This window comes from Pan troglodytes, chromosome 18 (assembly GCF_028858775.2).
Source record: "Pan troglodytes isolate AG18354 chromosome 18, NHGRI_mPanTro3-v2.0_pri, whole genome shotgun sequence".
Classification (NCBI taxonomy): Eukaryota; Metazoa; Chordata; class Mammalia; order Primates; family Hominidae; genus Pan; species Pan troglodytes.
Window position 1 is genome coordinate 65,557,691 of NC_072416.2, and position 17,438 is coordinate 65,575,128.

Here is a 17,438-nt window from a genome sequence, read left to right on the forward strand (position 1 = left end):
CTCCATCTCAAAAAAAAAAAAGGCCGAGCACGGTAGCGCGGTGGCTCACGCCTGTAATCCCAGCACTTAGGTAGGCTGAGGCGGGGAGATCACGAGGTCAGGAGTTCGAGACCAGCCCGACCAACATGGTGAAATACTGTCTCTACTAAAAATACAAAAATTATCTGGGTATTGTGGCACGCGCTTGTAATCTCAGCTACTCAAGAGGAGTAGCCTCATTTGAACCCGAGAGGCGGAGCTTGCAGTGAGCCGAGATTGTGCCACTGCACTCCAGCCTGGGTGACAGAGCAAGACTCCAGCTCAAAAAAAAAGAGTGAAAAGACAAAAGACCATCCACAGGATGGGAAAAAATATTTGCAAATCAAACAACTCAGTGCAAAAGTGGGTAAAGAGCCAAGTGTGGTAGTGCACACCTGTAGTCCTAGCTACTTGGGAGGCTGAGGTGGGAGGATTGCTTGAGCCCAGGAGTTTGAGACCAGCCTGGGCAATATAGCAAGACCCCATTTCTACAAAAAAAAGCTGTGTAAAATAAATATTTATCCAAATAATATACTCAAATGGGCTGGGCACTGTGGCTCACACCTGTAATCCCAGCACTTTGCAGGGGCTGAAGCAGGTGGAGCTCTTGAGCCTCAGAATGGGAGACCAGCCTAGGCAACACAGCGAGACCATGTCTTACAAAAAAATACAAAAATTAGCCAGGTGTGGTGGTACATGCTTGTGATCCCAGCTACTTTGGAGGCTAAGATGGGAGGATTGCTTGAGTCCAAGAGGTTGAGGCTGCAGTGAGCCATGATCATGTCACTGCACTGCAGCCTGAGTGACAGAGCAAGACCCTGTCTCAAAAAAAAAAAAATCATTAAAATTAAAAAATAAAATTAGCCAGGTATGGTGGCACGAGCCTGTGGTCCTAGCTACTTGGAAGGCTGAGGCGGGAGGATCGCTTGAGCTCAGGAGTTGGAGGTTACAGTGAACTGTGATTGCACCACTGCACACCAGACCAAGACGCTGACTCAAAAAAAAAAAAATTGTTTTTAATTGAAAGACAGTAAATGCACGCCCCCTTGTGGGTGCATGTTTACGCTTGCTCTCCTTTTGGGACTTCCTGGGAACTTCTCACTTGGTCTTCTCTGTTCACGGGGGTTATGGCCCTACAGCTCTGTTCTTGCTCCGATCTATTGATTAGTTCCTTTCTCAGGAAACCAACCATCAGGCCTCCCAGGTAGTATCAAGGAACTGAAACTTTACAGGTCACTGCATCTGGACAATATGTTACCAGACCCCATACCCATCATAACTGCCTAATCATGCTGGGTGCAGTGGCTCACACCTGTAATCCTAGCACTTTGGGAGACTGAGGCAGGCGGATCACCTGAGGTCAGGAGTTTGAGACCAGCCTGGCCAACATGGCAAAACCCCATCTCTCCTAAAAATACAAAAATTAGCCAGGCATGGTGGCATGCCTGTAATCCCAGCTACTTGAGAGGCTGAGGCACAAGAATCACTTGAACCCAGGAGGCAGAGGTTTCAGTGAGCCAAGATCGCGCCACTGCACTGCAGCCTGGGTGACAGAGTAAGACTGTGTCTCTAAATAAATAAATAAATAACTGCCTAACCAGCCACCTGCTTCCTATTGACCAACTCCTCTTCCTTGCCCTTCCCTAATTCCTGTTTTCCCATACAAGATCATATTTCTTGCCTGCTATATAAACCCTTAAAATCTTTTTTTTTTTTTTTTGAGACAGAGTTTCGCTCTTGTTGCCCAGGCTGGAGTGCAGTGGCACGATCTTGGCTCACTGCAACCTCTGCTTCCCAGGTTCAAGCAATTCTCCCACCTCAGCCTCCTGAGTAGCTGGGATTACAGGCACCTGCCACCATGTCTGGCTAATTTTTTGTATTTTTAGTAGAGATGGGGTTTCATCATGCTGGCCAGGCTGGTCTCGAACCCCTGACCTCAAGGGATCTGCCCACCTTGGCCTCCCAAAGTGCTGGGATTACAGGCGTGAGCCACTGCACCCGGCCTTTTTTTTTTTTTTTTTTTTTGATACAAAGTCTGGCTCTGTCACTGAGGCTGGAGTGCAGTGGCACGATCTTGGCTCACTGCAACCTCTGCCTCCTGGGTTCAGTGATTCTCCTGCATCAGCCTCCCGAGTAGCTGGGATTATCAGCACACACCATCACGCCTGGTTGATTTTTGTATTTTTAGTAGAGACGGGGTTTTGCCATGTTGGCCAGGCTGGTCTCAAACTCCTGACCTCGTGATCTGCCCCGACTCCGCCTCCCAAAGTGCTGGGATTACAGGCATGAGCCACCACACCTGGCCTAAACCCCTAATTTCATTCAGTCAAAGAGACGGATTTGAGACTGATCTCTCATCTCAGCTGCAATACATGAATAAAGCCTTCTTTCCTGGCAATACTCGTTTCAGTGATTGGCTTTCTGTGTGGCGAGCAGCAGGACCTAGACCAAACCCCTAGGTCATTTCAGTCACAGCATAAACACTGACTATGTTCAGGCTGTGGACTCTATAACTTTCATTTGAGCTTTTAGATTATTACAAATTAGGAATTGTACTTGTGTGTATGTGTGATTTCTGGGTAGCTAGAAAGGGTGAGAAGGGTTGGCATTTTGAAAGTACATTAGAAATAAACCTATGGCTTTCTAGATTTCCAGTGAGAGCCAGTTGTTGTCATTATGTGGAAACTTAGCAAGGAAACACAGGTGATTTTGTAAGGTTTGGAGGTTGGGGGCCTTGGAAGCTCTACAAAGGCCCTGGGGTGAGCCCCTAGGAGTACAGGGCCGTGGTGTAATGAGGGCTACCTAAATCAAAGGAAAAACTAACAACTCCATTGCCTCTTACAATTCAACAAATCTGGAGTTTTAGATAAGAAAATTCAGAGACAAGAGGGGGCAGGCAGAGTGAAAAATGATGTCACCTGCCACTGTCAGATTTCCTGCAAGAAATTCCAGTGGAGAAGTGAATCCTGGATCAGTAAATGAGTCACTGGCTTTCTAAGCCAAGAAAGATGAAAAGCAGATTCCAGGAACTAAGGAAGGATGAATCCTGGGGAAAGTGTTTAGTTTTAGTGTGAAACTGTCAAGCCGCTTGCTCCAGTGGAAACTCAGGGAGAAAAACAACAGTGAGAAAGACTAGCGAAATAGCAAGGAACCAGACGGCTCGCCTGAGAGAGTCTGTGCCTCCGGGCAATTTATTAATAGAAGACTGAGATGCACCTACTCAGCAAAAAAAAAAAAAAAACCCAAAAAACAAAAAACTGGGCAGCTCCAGAAAGGAAGACAATATCCCAGTGCCCAAGGCCCCCTGCCATTCATAATCCAACAGAGAGTCATTGAGCATCCATCCAGTTCCTATGGAAGGCAGTGCACATGGATTGGTGAATGAGGCACCACCATCCCTGGCCCCACAGAGCTCACAGCCATTGAGCAAGTCATTGCACTTGTGTTAAGTGAGAAGGAGGAAGGTTTGGGATGGGGGTCCTGGAAGGCTTCTCCAACACCTACGGGAGGATCGTTCAGATATAAAGTTCAAGCTGAGGCTGGGCACGGTGGCTTATATCTGTAATCCCAACACTTTGGGAGGTTGAGGCAGGAGGATTGCTTGAGCTCAGTAGTTCAAGACTAGCCTGGGCAAAATAGTGAGACCTTGTCTTTACAAAAAAATTTAAAAAAAGAAATTAGCTGGGCATGCTGGCACACACTTATAGTCCTAGCTACTCAGGAAGCTGAGGCAAGATCACGTGAATCCAGGAGTTAAAAGTTGCAGTGAGCCATGATCATGACACTGCACTCCAGCCTGGGTGAAAGAGTGAGACCTTTACTCAAATAATAAGGCCAGGCACAGTGGCTCATGGCTGTAATCTCAACACTTTGGGAGGCCAAGGCGGGTGGATTGCTTGAGCTCAGGAGTTCAAGATCAGCCTGGGCAACATGGTGAAACCTTGTTTGTGTATATATATTGCTTGGGTTCCTGGGTTCAAGCGACTCTCCTGCCTCAACCTCCCTAGTAGCTGGGGTTATAGGCATGCATCACCATGCCCAACTAATTTTTGTATTTTTAGTAGAGTTGATGGGGTTTCGCCGTGTTGGCCAGGCTGGTCTCAAACTCCTGATCTCAGGTGATCCGCCAGCCTCAGCCTTCCAAAGTGCTGGGATTACAGGCATGAGCCACCACACCCACCCGTCTGTATATATTTAAAAATTTTTTAATTAAAAATAATAATAATTAATTAATTAAGGTCAGGCTGAATTTTTGACAGAGGCCTGGGCTAGAGAGAACAGGGCTGCTCCGGAGACCTGAAAAGAGAAGCTGTTTGGGGAGCAGAGGTACAAGAAAAGTCTAGATGAGTTCTTTCTATTCTATTTTAGGTTATTTGTTTGATTAGCAAATTTGGTGGGGCAGAGACGGGCCATCTCCCAAGTGACAGGCAGGCTTGTTTGGCACTTTTGGTTTATTTACAAAGCAATTCAATTTCTTGGTGTTCAGGAGCTCCCTGAGAAATGGGCCCAGGCCCACCTCTGGGACAGGCAGAGGGCACAGCATTAGCAAAGGCCCAAGGGAGGGACCCCACAGAGCAGCCTCCGAGAAGAGCCAGGAGTCCCTCGGGCTGGGGAAGTGAGAGGGCATTGAGGCCTGAAGGAAGACTGGGTTGATCTTCAGACTTCAGTCTACTGGGGGGCAGGGTGAGTCCTGGAGAGACAGTGCCCCACGCAGCCAAGGCAGGGTGAGGGAGGTCACACCTCAGCACATTCTCTTCTGTGTGACGTTGGAGATCATTAACCTGTGGACCCTAACAGCTGCCACCACCACCTTCAGGAATTCAGGTCCTCCCTGCCTGGCACGTTGGCCAGCACTCCCACGGCCCAGCCCTGTTGGAGAAGGAGGCAGTTCATTAGATGTGCTGACACTGGCTCTCTTGGCTTCCTGGGACAGCCCTCACCAGCATCCTGGGCTCTCAAGAGCCTGGGCTGGTGGCTGCCATCCCCCCAGGACAGGAGCCCACCAAGTCCCTTCTGGTTGAGGCCCCTTGGGCCCTCAAGGATCCCAACTCTGCTCATGATGGCATCTGGGGGAGCGCGGGAGCCCTGGAGGGGAAGGTAAGAGTCTTGGGTCCCAGCCCAGCCTGGCCACTGGCTCACTGTGGCGACCCTCAAGCATGGCCTTGCTCCTTCTGGAACTCAGTGACCTCTGAGATCTGGAACCTCTGAGTCTGGGAATGGGGCACAGAGTCAGGTGACTCAACCTGCACCCGGTCTTGGGGTGTGGAACCCTGAGCAGAGCAGGTGGCGCTCTTGGAAGGGGAGGCAGACAAGGGCAGAGAAGGGGGCTGCACAGGGCTTTGTAAGAGAGAAGGAGAGGTTCTGGACCCAGCCTGCGGTCCAGGAAACTGTCTCAAAGGAAGTGGGTCTCGGCTGAGACCTCAAGGGTGAGCAGCAGTTAGGCGAAGGAAAGAGGAAAAGGCATTCAACTGTACGGCCCAGGCCAGGTGCAGTGGCTCATGCCTGTAATCCCAGAATTTGGGAGGGTGAGGTGGGTGGATCACCTGAGGTCAGGAGTTTGAGACCAGCCTGGACAACACGATGAAACCCGGCCTCTACTAAAAATGCACTACTACGCGTGCTGATGCACATCTGTAGTGCCAGCTACTTGGGAGTCTGAGGCATGAGAATTGCTTGAACCTGGGAGGCAGAGGTTGCAGTGAGTGGAGATTGTGCCACTGCACTCCAGCCTGGGCAACAGAGAAAGACTCTGTTTCAAAAAAAAAAAAAAAAAAAAACACTTCAGGGCCCACCCTGTGCAAAGATGGAGAGGTAGGGAAGGCAGGGTATATCCAGGGACACAAAGAAGTTCAGTCCAGCTGGAACTACGCCCTCCTAAGGAGGAACTGGCCAGGGGTGAGGGGCCAGTGGGGAAGTGAGGAGAGACAGGTCCCACGGGCAGAGGTCATCCAGCTGCTGCGTGGACAATGAACAAGGACACCGAGTGATGTGTATCCTTGGCAAGTGATAGTCTGGCCAAGGGCAGGAAAGTGGGCATAGGGAAGAGGGGACTCACTTGGTGGCTGGAGGGTGTCAGGGAAGAGGTCTGGGGAAAGATTACATGGGGACCCAGGAGGGAGGGCAGTTCTGAAGGGAGGAGATGGGGTTGACTTTACACAATGGATTTGGAGGTGTCCGAAGATCATCCTAAGTGGGGGAAGTGGAGCAAGAGATGTGGGGGATAAGACTCAAGTCATCACTGTGGGAACAAAAAGGAGGCTCTGGCCAGTGCGGTGGCTCACGCCTGTAATCCCAGCACTGTGGGAGGCCGAGGCAGATGGATCACCTGAGGTCAGGAGCTTGAGACCAGCCTGGCCAACATGGTGAAACCCTGTCTCTACTAAAAATACAAAAATTAGCCGGGTGTGGTGGCGGGCACCTGTAATCCCAGCTACTCGGGAGGCTGAGGCAGAAGAATTGCTTGAACCTGGGAGGCAGAGGTTGCAGTGAGCCGAGATGGCGCCATTGAACTCCAGCCTGGGTCACAAGAGCAAAACTCCGTCTCAAAAAAAAAAAAAAAAAAAAAAAGACTCTGAGGGCCGAGTGCAGTGGCTCATGCCTGTGATCCCAGCACTTTGGGAGGCTGAGGTTAGCAGATCACTTGAGCTCAGGAGTTCAAGACCAGCCTGGACAACATGGTGAAACCCTGTCTGTACCAAAAATACAAAAAAATTTAGCCGGGCATGGTTGTGTGTGCCTGTGGTCCCAGCTACTCAGGACGCTGAGGTGGGAGGATCACTTGAGCCTGGGAGGCAGAAGTTGCAGTGAGCTGAGATCGCGCCACTGCACTCCAACCTGGTGACAGTGAGACCCCATCTCAAAAAAAAAAAAAAAAAGAAAATAAAAGAAAAGGAAGGAAGGAAGGGATGGAAAAGAGAGAAGAGAAGAGAAAAAAGAAAAGAGGCCCTGAAGTTGTACCCTGGAGAGAAGTATCAAGAATGAGGTGTGGCTAGGTGCTGTGGGTCACGCCTGTAATCCTAGCACTTTGGGAGGCCGAGGCAGGCAGATCATTAGGTCAAGAGTTTGAGAGCAGCCTGACCAACATGGTGAAACCCCGTCTCTACTAAAAATACAAAAATTAGCTGGGCATGGGGTGTGCACCTGTAATCCCAGCTACTCAGGAGGCTGAGGCAGGAGAATCGCTTAAACCTAGGAGGCAGAGGTGGCAGTGAGCCGAGATAGTGCCACTGCACTCCAGCCTAGGCGACAGAGTGAGACTCCATCTCAAAAAAAAAAAAAAAAAAAGAATGAGGGAAGGGGGTTGAGCTCCTGGAGGAGCTCACTGAGGGGCATGAAGGGAGATAGCCAGAGAAGCAGCTAGAAATCCTTCTCTTGGATCACAGAAGCCAAAGGACGCTTCAGAAGATGGGGAGGACCAGCTGTGCCCAACACACCTGGAAAGGTCAAAGGAGGAGAGGATTGAGAAGTGGAGGGACAGGGAGCATTTCTCCCTCTTGAAGAGGCTTTGGCATATGGAGGGGGTTTTAATGGTAGTGGTGGGGTTCCCAGGATCCGTGATCAGGTCTGAGTGTCAGCAGAGCTGTCACACAGAACCGAACAGGTTGTGCACTGCACTCTACAGTGACTGTCTGTTCTTGAATCCAGGACTGGCCGCCAGGGGCACCCCCTTGAGCTGGCGGTATTTTGCCAAGTCCGTAACTGCAGTGTAGACACTTCCCAGACGGTGGCGCCAAAGACCAACTTTACTTCTTAGGAGCAGAGTCGGATTCCGCTTGGGGATTCTCAGCCCCAGGTCGTCATCCGATGGGACAGGGGAATTTCCAGATGCCTGGTGGCCGGGTCTCTCCTACCACCACACCCTCCAAATCTCTGTCAGAGCAGTTCACCTAGCGTTAGCAACTCACAGAAATAAACTATGCACCACACACTGCAGCCTTCCTTTGTCAGGGGGCCTGGGCTGAAAGGGTCCCAGGGGAGCAGTTCATCCCATGAGCTGGGAGAGGCGAAGACGTCCCTCCCACTTGTCCCTTAGGAGAAAGGAGTCAGGAAGGAAGGAAGGACGCCCAGCCCAGACCGCGAGACACACAGTCAATCGCCCCACCCCTTGCCCAAACCAGCAGAGCACCGCCCAGCTCACAGCTCCCCCTGGAGGCCGAGGCTGGACTAGCGGGGACAATGACAGCGACACTGGCCAGCCTCAGGCGGTGTCCCCAGGGAAGCGATTGCCAAGCCTAGAAATTTACACCTCCTCAGTGCAGAGGCCAGCCTGGAGATGGCCCAATAAGTAATGGCCATGTTGCTTTTGAAAACGATGCCATGTTGATTGCAAACCATTATTTGTATGAATAAATACAAAGAAGAAAATAAACCAAATGAAAGTACAACGCCCAGAGATGACGGGCACTGTGGCTCTCAGGACCGATGGATGCAGGTCTCACCTGAGGAGATTCCTGCTATGCAGGCTGTTCTGGAACTTTCTCCACTCCACCATGTTTTTTGTTGTTGTTGTTGTTGTTGTTGTTGTTGTTGTTGTTGTTTGAGACAGAGTCTCTCTGTCGCCAGGCTGGAGTGCAGTGGTGCGATCTCAGCTCACTGCAACCTCTGCCTCCCGGATTCAAGCGATTCTTCTGCCTTAGCCTCCCGAGTAGCTGAGACTACAGGCGTGTGCCACCACGCCCAGATTTTTTTTTTTTTTTTTTTTTTTGAGACAGAGTCTTGCTCTGTTCCCCAGGCTGGAGTGCAGTGGTGCGATCTCAGCTCACTGAAACCTCCGCCTCCCAGGTTCCAGCAATTCTCCTGCCTCAGCCTCCCGAGTCGCTGGGATTACAGGCACGCATCACCATGCCTGGCTTATTTTGTATTTTTAGTAGAGACGGGGTATCCCCATATTGGCCAGGCTGGTCTCGAACTCCTGACCTCAGGTGATCCACCTGCCTCGGCCTCCCAAAGTGCTGAGATCACAGGCGTGAGCCACCGCGCCTGGCCAATTTTTGTATTTTTAGTAGAGACGGGGTTTCACCATATTGGCCAGGATGGTCTCGATCTCTTGACCTCGTGATCTGCCCGCCTCAGCCACCCAAAGTGTTGGGATTACAGGCATGAGCCACTGCATCCGGCCTCCACCATGCTTATTATATTGAGTGCCTTTCCATGTTCAGATATAAAACCCTCACTCCCTACCCCGCCCTCACCCCACTCACCTCTCAGACCTCACCTCCTGACCTCTCCTCTAGCCCACATGGCTCAACTGCCACTAGCTCATTCTCACCTCCCAGCCCCCCAACCCCCCGCCTTTGCTGTTCCCTCTGCCTGGGACACTCTTCCTCTGGGTTGTTCAGTGACTATTTCTTTCCTGTCATTCAAGTCTCAGCTCCAATGTCACTGCCTCAAAGAGGCCTTCCCTGACCAACCTGACGAAAGCAGCCCCTCAGCCCCACCACTCCAAACCACATTACCTGGTTTGGCTTCTTCACAGCTCTCCTCTCTCCCTCTCTCTGAAATCATCTTGTTTATATGTTAACTCATTTATTGTCAGTCTCCTTTGGCAGAGTGTAAACTTGAGAGCAGGGGCCTTGCTGAACTGGTCTGTCACTATGTCCCCAGCATCCAGAATGATGCCAGGCGCATAGCACATGCTCAATCCATGCCTGCCATCCATTTGCAGTGGCTATGGAACATCTCAGGCCTATGTGCACCTCCTTTAGCCCTCCATCTCCCACTGCGGGACTATGTCATCCCTCTGTCCCTGATTAAACAAGCCAGTACTTTGGGAGGCCGAGGCAGGTGGATCACCTGAGGTCAGGAGTTCGAGACCAGCCTGGCCAACATGGTGAAACCCCATCTCTACTAAAAATACAAAAATTAGCTGGGCATGGTGGCGCGTGCCTGTAACCCCAGCTACTCGGGAGGCTGAGGCACGAGAATCGCTTGAACCCGGGAGGCAGAGGTTGCAGTGAGCCGAGATCACGCCACTGCACTCCAGCCTAGTGACAGAGCGAGACTCCATTAAAAAAAAAAAAAAAAAAAAACACACACACACACACACACAAAACAGTAGTCAACATCTTTTGGCACAGATGTTTTCCTGCATGAACAGCTATTTCTTTGGGGTAAATTTGCTGAAATTTGGTGAAAGGGAGGTTTGCACTTGCCATCCTGATAAATTCTGAAAAAACTACCCTTAAACTTTTTTTTTTTTGAGACAGGGTCTCACTCTGTTGCCCAGGCTGGAGTGCAGTGGCACAATCACGGCTCACTGCAGCCTCAACCTACTGGGCTCAAGCGATTCTCCCACCTCAGTCTCTTGAGCTGGGATTACAGGCATGCGCCACCATGGCGTGCTCATTTTTGTGTTTTTAGTAGAGACTGGGTTTTACATGTTGCCCAGTCTGGTCTCTAACTCCTGGGCTGAAGCCATCCTCCCACCTTGCCTCCCGAAGTGCTGAAATTACAGGTGTGAGCCACTACCACACCCAGCCTACCCTTAAACATTTAAACCAATTCCTACTCTCTTGAGTGTCCACTCACACATCATGTTCATCACTGCCCATCTCAGAGGCAAACAAAAAAAAATAGTGTCTCCTGTTGTTTGTGTTTGCATTGTGTTGATTATTAATGAGATGCGGCACTTCTTCAAATAGCAATTTTAACGATTAAACGGATGGGTGCACTTAAAGCATCAGAAAGGAGAAATGGCTCTAGGAGGAGCCTGAAGACAGTGGTAAAGCCAGGACTTGAATGTGGGGCAGCATCCCTGGCTCTTGTCTTTTGACACACACAAAGGAAAGTAGAGTCCAGGCTGGGGCTGGAGGGGTGTGGAGGCTGGTGGTGGGTCAAGTATACCCGCAAGCCTCATACCTACCTCCTCCAAGCCTGCCTTTGCCCCACCATGCACTGAAGTGCTCCAACAGGCCGTGGTGCTTTGGGCCTTTCCTTACTTGATCTCTTGGTGACCCAGTTGACCACTGTTCCCCCCAGAAGATGTCTCCAGCTCAGACCCCTCTCTCTTCTCCCTGCCTGTCCAGCTGCCTTCTGGACACTTCCTCCTTGGTGGTCCCTAGATCCCTCAGATGCCACCTGCCCAAACTGACCATATTACCTTTCCCTTAACCAGATCCTCCAGGCCTCCCCACCTCATTAAAAAACACCATTATCCCACTATCCACCCATCACCCAGGCCCAAAGCCCCTGCCTCATCTGGGATGTCTCCCTCTCTCCAGACTCCACATCCCTTCAGTCACCAAGCTCTGCATTCTGCCTCCTGAACATCTCTTAACTGTCTCCTCTCCATCCCCACGGCCCCTACCCTGGCCCAGGCCACCATCCACTGGGCTGGAAATTGCACCAGCCTCCTTGAGGCCTCCTGCCTCCCCTCATACACACACACAGTGCCTGAGTGACATTTGCAAAGCACAGATATGACCACAAAATCCCCCAGCCTAAAGCCCAGGCTCCCCATCACCCCAAGGGTAAAATCCTTGCTCCCCAGCCGGCCCCAAGGCCCCGCACGCAATTCTCCAGCTTTTGCTCTGGTTCGGCAAAAGAGGCTGCTCCTTCCTCCTGTGGCTTAAACTCTTGCTCCCCCAGCCTCAGCTGCTCCTCCCAGGACCTACCCACTGTCTGCCTAGGGAACCCCAACAAAGAGCCACGCTAAGGGCCCCTTCTCTGCAAAGCCCTTCCTAACTAGCACACATGTGCACACAGACACAGTCCCACACACTCACATACACACACACCCTCAGCATTTGGGGACTTGGGAGGTGCAGAGACTTGGACATACCTGTTCTCTTTGACTGTGAGCCCTGTGGGAAGGGACTAGGGAGATCTCACCTCTGGTCACCCCAGGGTGGCCCGGGCACAGCTGACATTCCACAAATGCTTGCTGTATATCTGGCAAATGAATGAATGATGTGGCCCCAGGCACAGTCCAGGGCAAGCTTCTATTCTATCTGTTCACAGAAAGCTGGGATGGGGGTGGGGGTTGCATAGCAGAGAGTTGTCATCCGCGGGGGCTGTAGGGTGGGGTGAGGGAAGCCGCGGTTTTTCTGGGGTTTTGGACTTGAACTGCATTGCTTCCGAAAATGGAACTAGCAGTGCCGTGTGTGAGGACTGGGGGTTCATTGCGGCTCTCACCACCCTCTGCTGTCTGTCCCAGGGATTTTTCTCAGGCCTGAGTCCACCCCTCTGAGAATGTGATCTCCCAGTGGTTAGAAGTGCTCATAATTCCTTTCTACACACACCACAGCTACCAGCTGAGTCCCAGGCAGAGGACAGGGCTCAGGAAATGATGCCTGATTCAAACAGGGCCGAACTGACCACGACCCAGGGAGCCAAGTTGGAGCTCAGAGTCTGCCCTTCCCAACGATGTGACAGTTTCTATGGGAAGTTCTTGCCTTCCCTGAGCTTCAGGTGCCTCCTCTTTGAAGTGGGTTTCAAGCTGTGTCCTCCCCTGTGCTTAGCTCACCAATTGTTAGGGAGAGGCCTTGAAAGCCACCAGGACCCTGTGACCCTCGGAGGGATGCTGCCCTTCCCTCGAGGCCTCTTGGATGTGGGGGAAGAGCCAGGTGAATTCCCAGGTGTTCCATTTAATCACTGCAGCCCCATCTGTGCCTGGTCTGGTGGTCACAGGCCTGGCCATGGACAAGGACAATAGGCAGTAATGGGTGCTCAGAGGACACAGGTTCCCTGGAGGAAGGGACATCTGAGCTGTTTTCCAAGTGGATGAGGGGGAGAAGCATCCTAGGCAGAAGGGAGGCTGGGAAAAAAGGCAGAGGCCAGAGGGTGGAGGCTGCATCCAGGGAGCTGCAGGCTGGGAGCGTAGTGGAAGCCAGATCACAGGGGCCGCAGAATAAGGAGGTGAGGTCATCTGAGGCCAGATCTCCTGGGCCTTGGAGGCCCTACCACATAGTATGGACTATCTTCTGGAGTGGGTGGGCATGGTAGGGGGAGGGAATTAATTCAAAAGATGTTAAGGAGAAAGAAGCAAGAGGACTGGGCAGCTAAAGGAAGGTGAGAGCAGGAGAGGGGGATGCCAAGGGCTCATGCATTTACACGTTCAGTTACTTGCTCATTCAACAAATATTTCTTGAACTCCCACTATGAGCCAGGCACCGTGATGATAAGGACTTCTGTGGTTCCTACCCGCACACTACTTAGAGACAACACAGTCAGGCAGGGTCAGGCCCATGAGCACACATGGCATGCACACTGCTGCCTGGCCATGGTGAGCAGTATGAAGGGAGTCAATAGGAGGCTGGAACAGAGGGTGTCTGCAGAGAAAGTACTCAGAAGATGCCTGGCTGAGAGGTGACTTTAGGGGTGGGCAGAGGCCAATTGGTGCCAGCTTTGAGAACTCCAGAAAACCCCAGTCTCTAGCTCAGGTGGATGCCTGGGTAGACAGTGGTGCTTTGCAGGGATGGGGACAATGCTGAGGACTGGTGAGTCAACCAGAAAGCAGCCAGGGGCTCTGAAACAGGAGAGGGCTCTGGGCACAGAGGGAAGTTTGGGATGGTCAGCAGTGAATGGATGGGAGCCCTGAGACTGGATGATATTTTAGGGTAGGGTGAATAAAGAGAAGAACTCAGCCCCTGGAAGTCATGCCCAGGTTTAAGGACTTCAGAGAAAAGGGCACTGACCGGCCCAGTGGCTCATGCCTGTAATCCCAGCACTTTGAGAGGCCAAGGTGGGTGGATCACTTGAGGCCAGGAGGTGGAGGCCAGCGTGGCCAACATGGTGAAACCCCATCTCTACCAAAAATATAAAAATTAGCCGGGACATCTCTACCAAAAATATAGAAATTAGAAGGCGGAGGTTGCAGTGAGCCGAGATCACGCCACTATACTCCAGCCTGGGCAACAGAGGGAGACTCCGTCCCCCAAAAAAAAACAAAAAAGAAAGAAAGAAAAGGGCAACAAAGGAAGCCCAAGAGGAGGGGCTGGAGAGTGGAGAACTGTGAGGCAGAGGTGGCTCAAGCCTGTAATCCCAGTACTTTGGGAGGCCAAGGTGGCAGGATCGCTTGAGCCCAGTTAGAGACCAGTCTGAGCAACATGAAGAAAGCCCATCTCTAAAAAACCGACCAAACAGGCTGGGCGCGGTGGCTCATGCCTGTAATCCCAGCACTTTGGGAGGCCAAGGCGGGCAGATCACGAGGTCAGGAGATCGAGACCATCCTGGCTAACATGGTGAAACCCCATCTCTACCAAAAATACAAAAAATTAGCCGGGCGTGGTGCGGGCGCCTGTAGTCCCAGCTACTCGGGAGGCTGAGGCAGGAGAATGGCATGAACCTGGGAGGTGGAGCTTGCACTGCATTCCAGCCTGGGCGACAGTGACACTCTGTCTCAAAAAAAAAAAAAAAAAAACTCGACCAAACAAAACCAAGCAAACAAGCAAAACACACAAAAAAACAGCCCTCAGGACTGGTGGGGGCGGGGTACAGATATTCAGGGACCTCTTACTGTCCCTGAAACCATTCCTGGGTAGGTCTGACATACATGAGGGCTGCGGGAGTGCAAGGCCTGGAGAAGCCTCAGGGGTGTCCAGGTTGGAAGGGCCAGGGGTGTCTGATGGGAGGAGCGGGGGAGTGGAACTGGCCCTTTGACCCCAACATGGGGTCGACTCTCAGCCCCACCTTTACCGACTGTGTGGAGGGCCAGCATTCTAGCCCCGGCTTTGGAAAGGACTGGGTTGCCCAACACATGGCCCTGTACCCGGACCCTGCCAGCGTCCCCACCCCAAGACTGCCCGAAAACCAGTACCCAATGAGTGGGGAATGCATGACCCGGCTATGAGCCTGGACTTACCAGCCAGACAGTGGCAGAAAGGGCGGCCTGCCTCTACAACGACGCTGAGGCTGGCTGAAATGGCAGGGCTGAAGGGCAGCGTCTGGACCCAGAAGGTGCCAGGCGGCTTCTGGACTCCCCAAGGCCTTCACAACAGCCCTGGATCCTTTCCACCAACCAGCCTAAGCCAGCAGTAGCAGCTCCAGGACCTGTTTCAGGTGGTCACAGACAGGGGGCCCGCAAGATCTCCAGAGCCCGAGGGATCTGGGGAGGGGACAAGCAGGCGGGGCTCCCTGGCGCTCACCGTTTTAGGGTCTGCGTGAGAAAGCCTCCCTCACATCCCCCAGGGTCTGCCCTCCCTGCAAGCTGGTGGGCTGCGTGGGCCACCGGCCTGCCCCGTTATCCGAGAGGGCGGAGCGAGCCGTGGGCGCCTCCAGGGGTGCGGGAGCCGCGGGAGCGCGGGGGGTGGGGCCCGGCGGGCCAGGGGAGGGGCGGCGGGGCGGCGGGCGGAGGGAGGGGCCGGCGCCTGCGGCGGCGACAGCGGCAGCTGCGGCGCGACCAGGCCGGGCACCTCCGAGCGCAAGGACAGCGCGAGGTCCGCGCAGCCCAGCGCAGCCATGTGAGTGTCCGCGCCGTTTCCGGGGCTGCAGGCCGGGCGGGGAGCAGGCGCGGAGGTTCTGGTGCCCCCCCGCCGGCGCCGCCCGGTGGGTCCGGGATCTGCGGCTCTGTCCCGCCTCACCCCATCTCCCGGACCCCGGCCGCGCCTTGTCTTTCCTCCCCTCCCCCCGGGCGTGGAGAACGCAGCTTCTCCCACAAAAGCCGCCGCCTCCGGGCCTGCAGAGCCTGGCGCTGCTGCCTTCCTCCCACGGCAAGGCCCTGGCGGCCGGTGCCCCGGGGCGCTGGGGTGGGCCAGGCCAGAGAGCGGGCTCAAGGCGCCAGCCTGGGCCCTGGCACGAGCGCTCCCCGGGAGCCCTTGCTGCCTTCGCCGCAGGGGAGGCTGGGCTGGAAATGGGGAGGGGGCGACGAAGGGTGCGGGCCGGCCTAGGAGCTGAGCTAATCCTCCTAGCCCTAGGGGCCGGCCTAAGCGGCTTTGTGGCCGGCCCCGAGGTGACCGAGCCTGGGTTGGAGCCGGGCTCTCCGCCCAAACCTGGCGTAGCCGAAGCTGGAGAGGATCGTCCTTGTCGGGGAACGGAGCTTTTCGCTGGAAATGGAGGTTGGCGCAAGGTTCCTGCAACAGCCGGGCCTGGGCACTCTGCAGAACTGGTTTGGGCAAGGGGCTGCTCACCAGGGCTAGAGGTCGGATTCAGTCCAGATTCAGCACCCTTTGTCCTCCTCTCCAGGGTGAGCCCTGAGTCCGGCCTCCCCTACAGACCCTCCCCAGCCAGTTCTAACGTGTGTCCAGGCTGGCCGCCCCAGCACCTACTGTGCGCAGCCTCGTGTAACAATCCTTGTGCCCTGGCTGCAGTCTGCGGGGCCGCGCCCTGGGCCTGCCGCATTCGGCCAACGCACAGCATCTGAGGAGGGTTATGACCATCTGGCAGATGCAGAAACAGGCCCAGAGAGGTTAGTAGTATTCTCAAGGTCACACAGCTGGTTTGGGAGAAGCGAGGATTAGATCTGAGTCCTTGCCCCTGCGACACCCACCTCCGTGGTATTGGAGGGAGGAGAGGGATGATAATTGGGGGCTGAGGTACAAAATACTCCAGCGGGACAAGGAGGACTGGCATAGCTCCTTCTTCCACCGCCCTCTCTGGCTTGGGTCCTGTGACTGCGGCGGGAGAGAGGAGCAAGGTGAGCCGCCCCAGGTCTGGGTTTGGGTGCGGGTGAGGGGAGGACTCAGGACTCTGGGCTGGGTCCTGCTGGAGAGAAGCGGACGGGGAGGGCGCGGGTGAGTCACGGCGGCCCCTCTGCGCCGCCGCTCGGACTCAGCCCTGGCCAGGCCTGGCCCGGGGGAGGCCGCCTGGCTCCCAGCGCGCGGCCAGGGAATGTAACCAGCTGACCAGGGAGGGGGCCGGCAGGAAGTGAGGCCACCCGACAGCCTCCGCCCGGTTCCGGGGTGGGGGGTCCGGGGCCGTGCCGCTCCCCCTCTCTCCTATACGCTTGGGCAGCTGCGAGATGACGTCAGCCGCCGGGTTTGGGGGCAGTTGCCATGGAGACAAGGACAGGCTCAGAAGGGACCCCCTTCTCCCTTGCAGCCGCCCCTTGCCCAGGTTATTTTTAGCCTCTGTTTACCTCGGTCGGAGCGGCCCCGGGGCGGGGCGGGGCTAGACCCGGGGACTCCCAGAGAGGCAGCTGGCCTGGCACAGTGCTGAGATGGGCAGCCCAGGTGGTGGGATATTCCGCCGCACCCGGATGTGCCAGTCTTGGTGTGTAGGAAGTAGAGCGGGGCTGCAGGATCTGGGGCCATGCGGACAGGTCAGGGCTCCACTCACGGCCATCCTGACCTGGCTGTGCTGCAAGCCCCATAACCTTTGGAACCTTGGATCTGGGTTATTTCCCATCCTGGGAACAGACTATAGGGCTGACATGAGCCCAGAGAGTCCCCTGGTTCTTATCAGCCAGTCCCCCACCAGTTGAGGTGGCCCTTCTGCCTTAGCTCAAGGGGTTCAGCTCTTTCCCTACCTGCTCTCACCCAGCAAGG

The 17,438-nt window shown here is 54.1% G+C and overlaps 1 protein-coding gene across 5 annotated transcripts in view; it reads left to right on the plus strand.

Annotated features, from left to right (window-relative positions):
- The first annotated feature begins 4,796 nt into the window (after window positions 1-4,796).
- RIPOR1 (RHO family interacting cell polarization regulator 1) overlaps window positions 4,797-17,438 on the plus strand; it is a 28,502-nt gene continuing 15,860 nt past the window's right edge. Inside the window, exon 1 of one of the 5 annotated variants that reach the window (XM_009431047.5) lies at window positions 4,797-5,115. Coding sequence is in view for 2 of the 5 variants with exons in the window: in XM_009431044.4 (XP_009429319.1) it covers window positions 16,324-16,360 (37 nt within the window). In the remaining 3 variants the exon portion in view is untranslated. Of the gene's footprint in view, window positions 5,116-15,305; window positions 15,417-16,137; window positions 16,361-17,438 lie in introns of those variants that run through there. The other 4 variants (XM_054669429.2, XM_009431046.4, XM_009431044.4 and 1 more) reach the window with 4 other exon arrangements.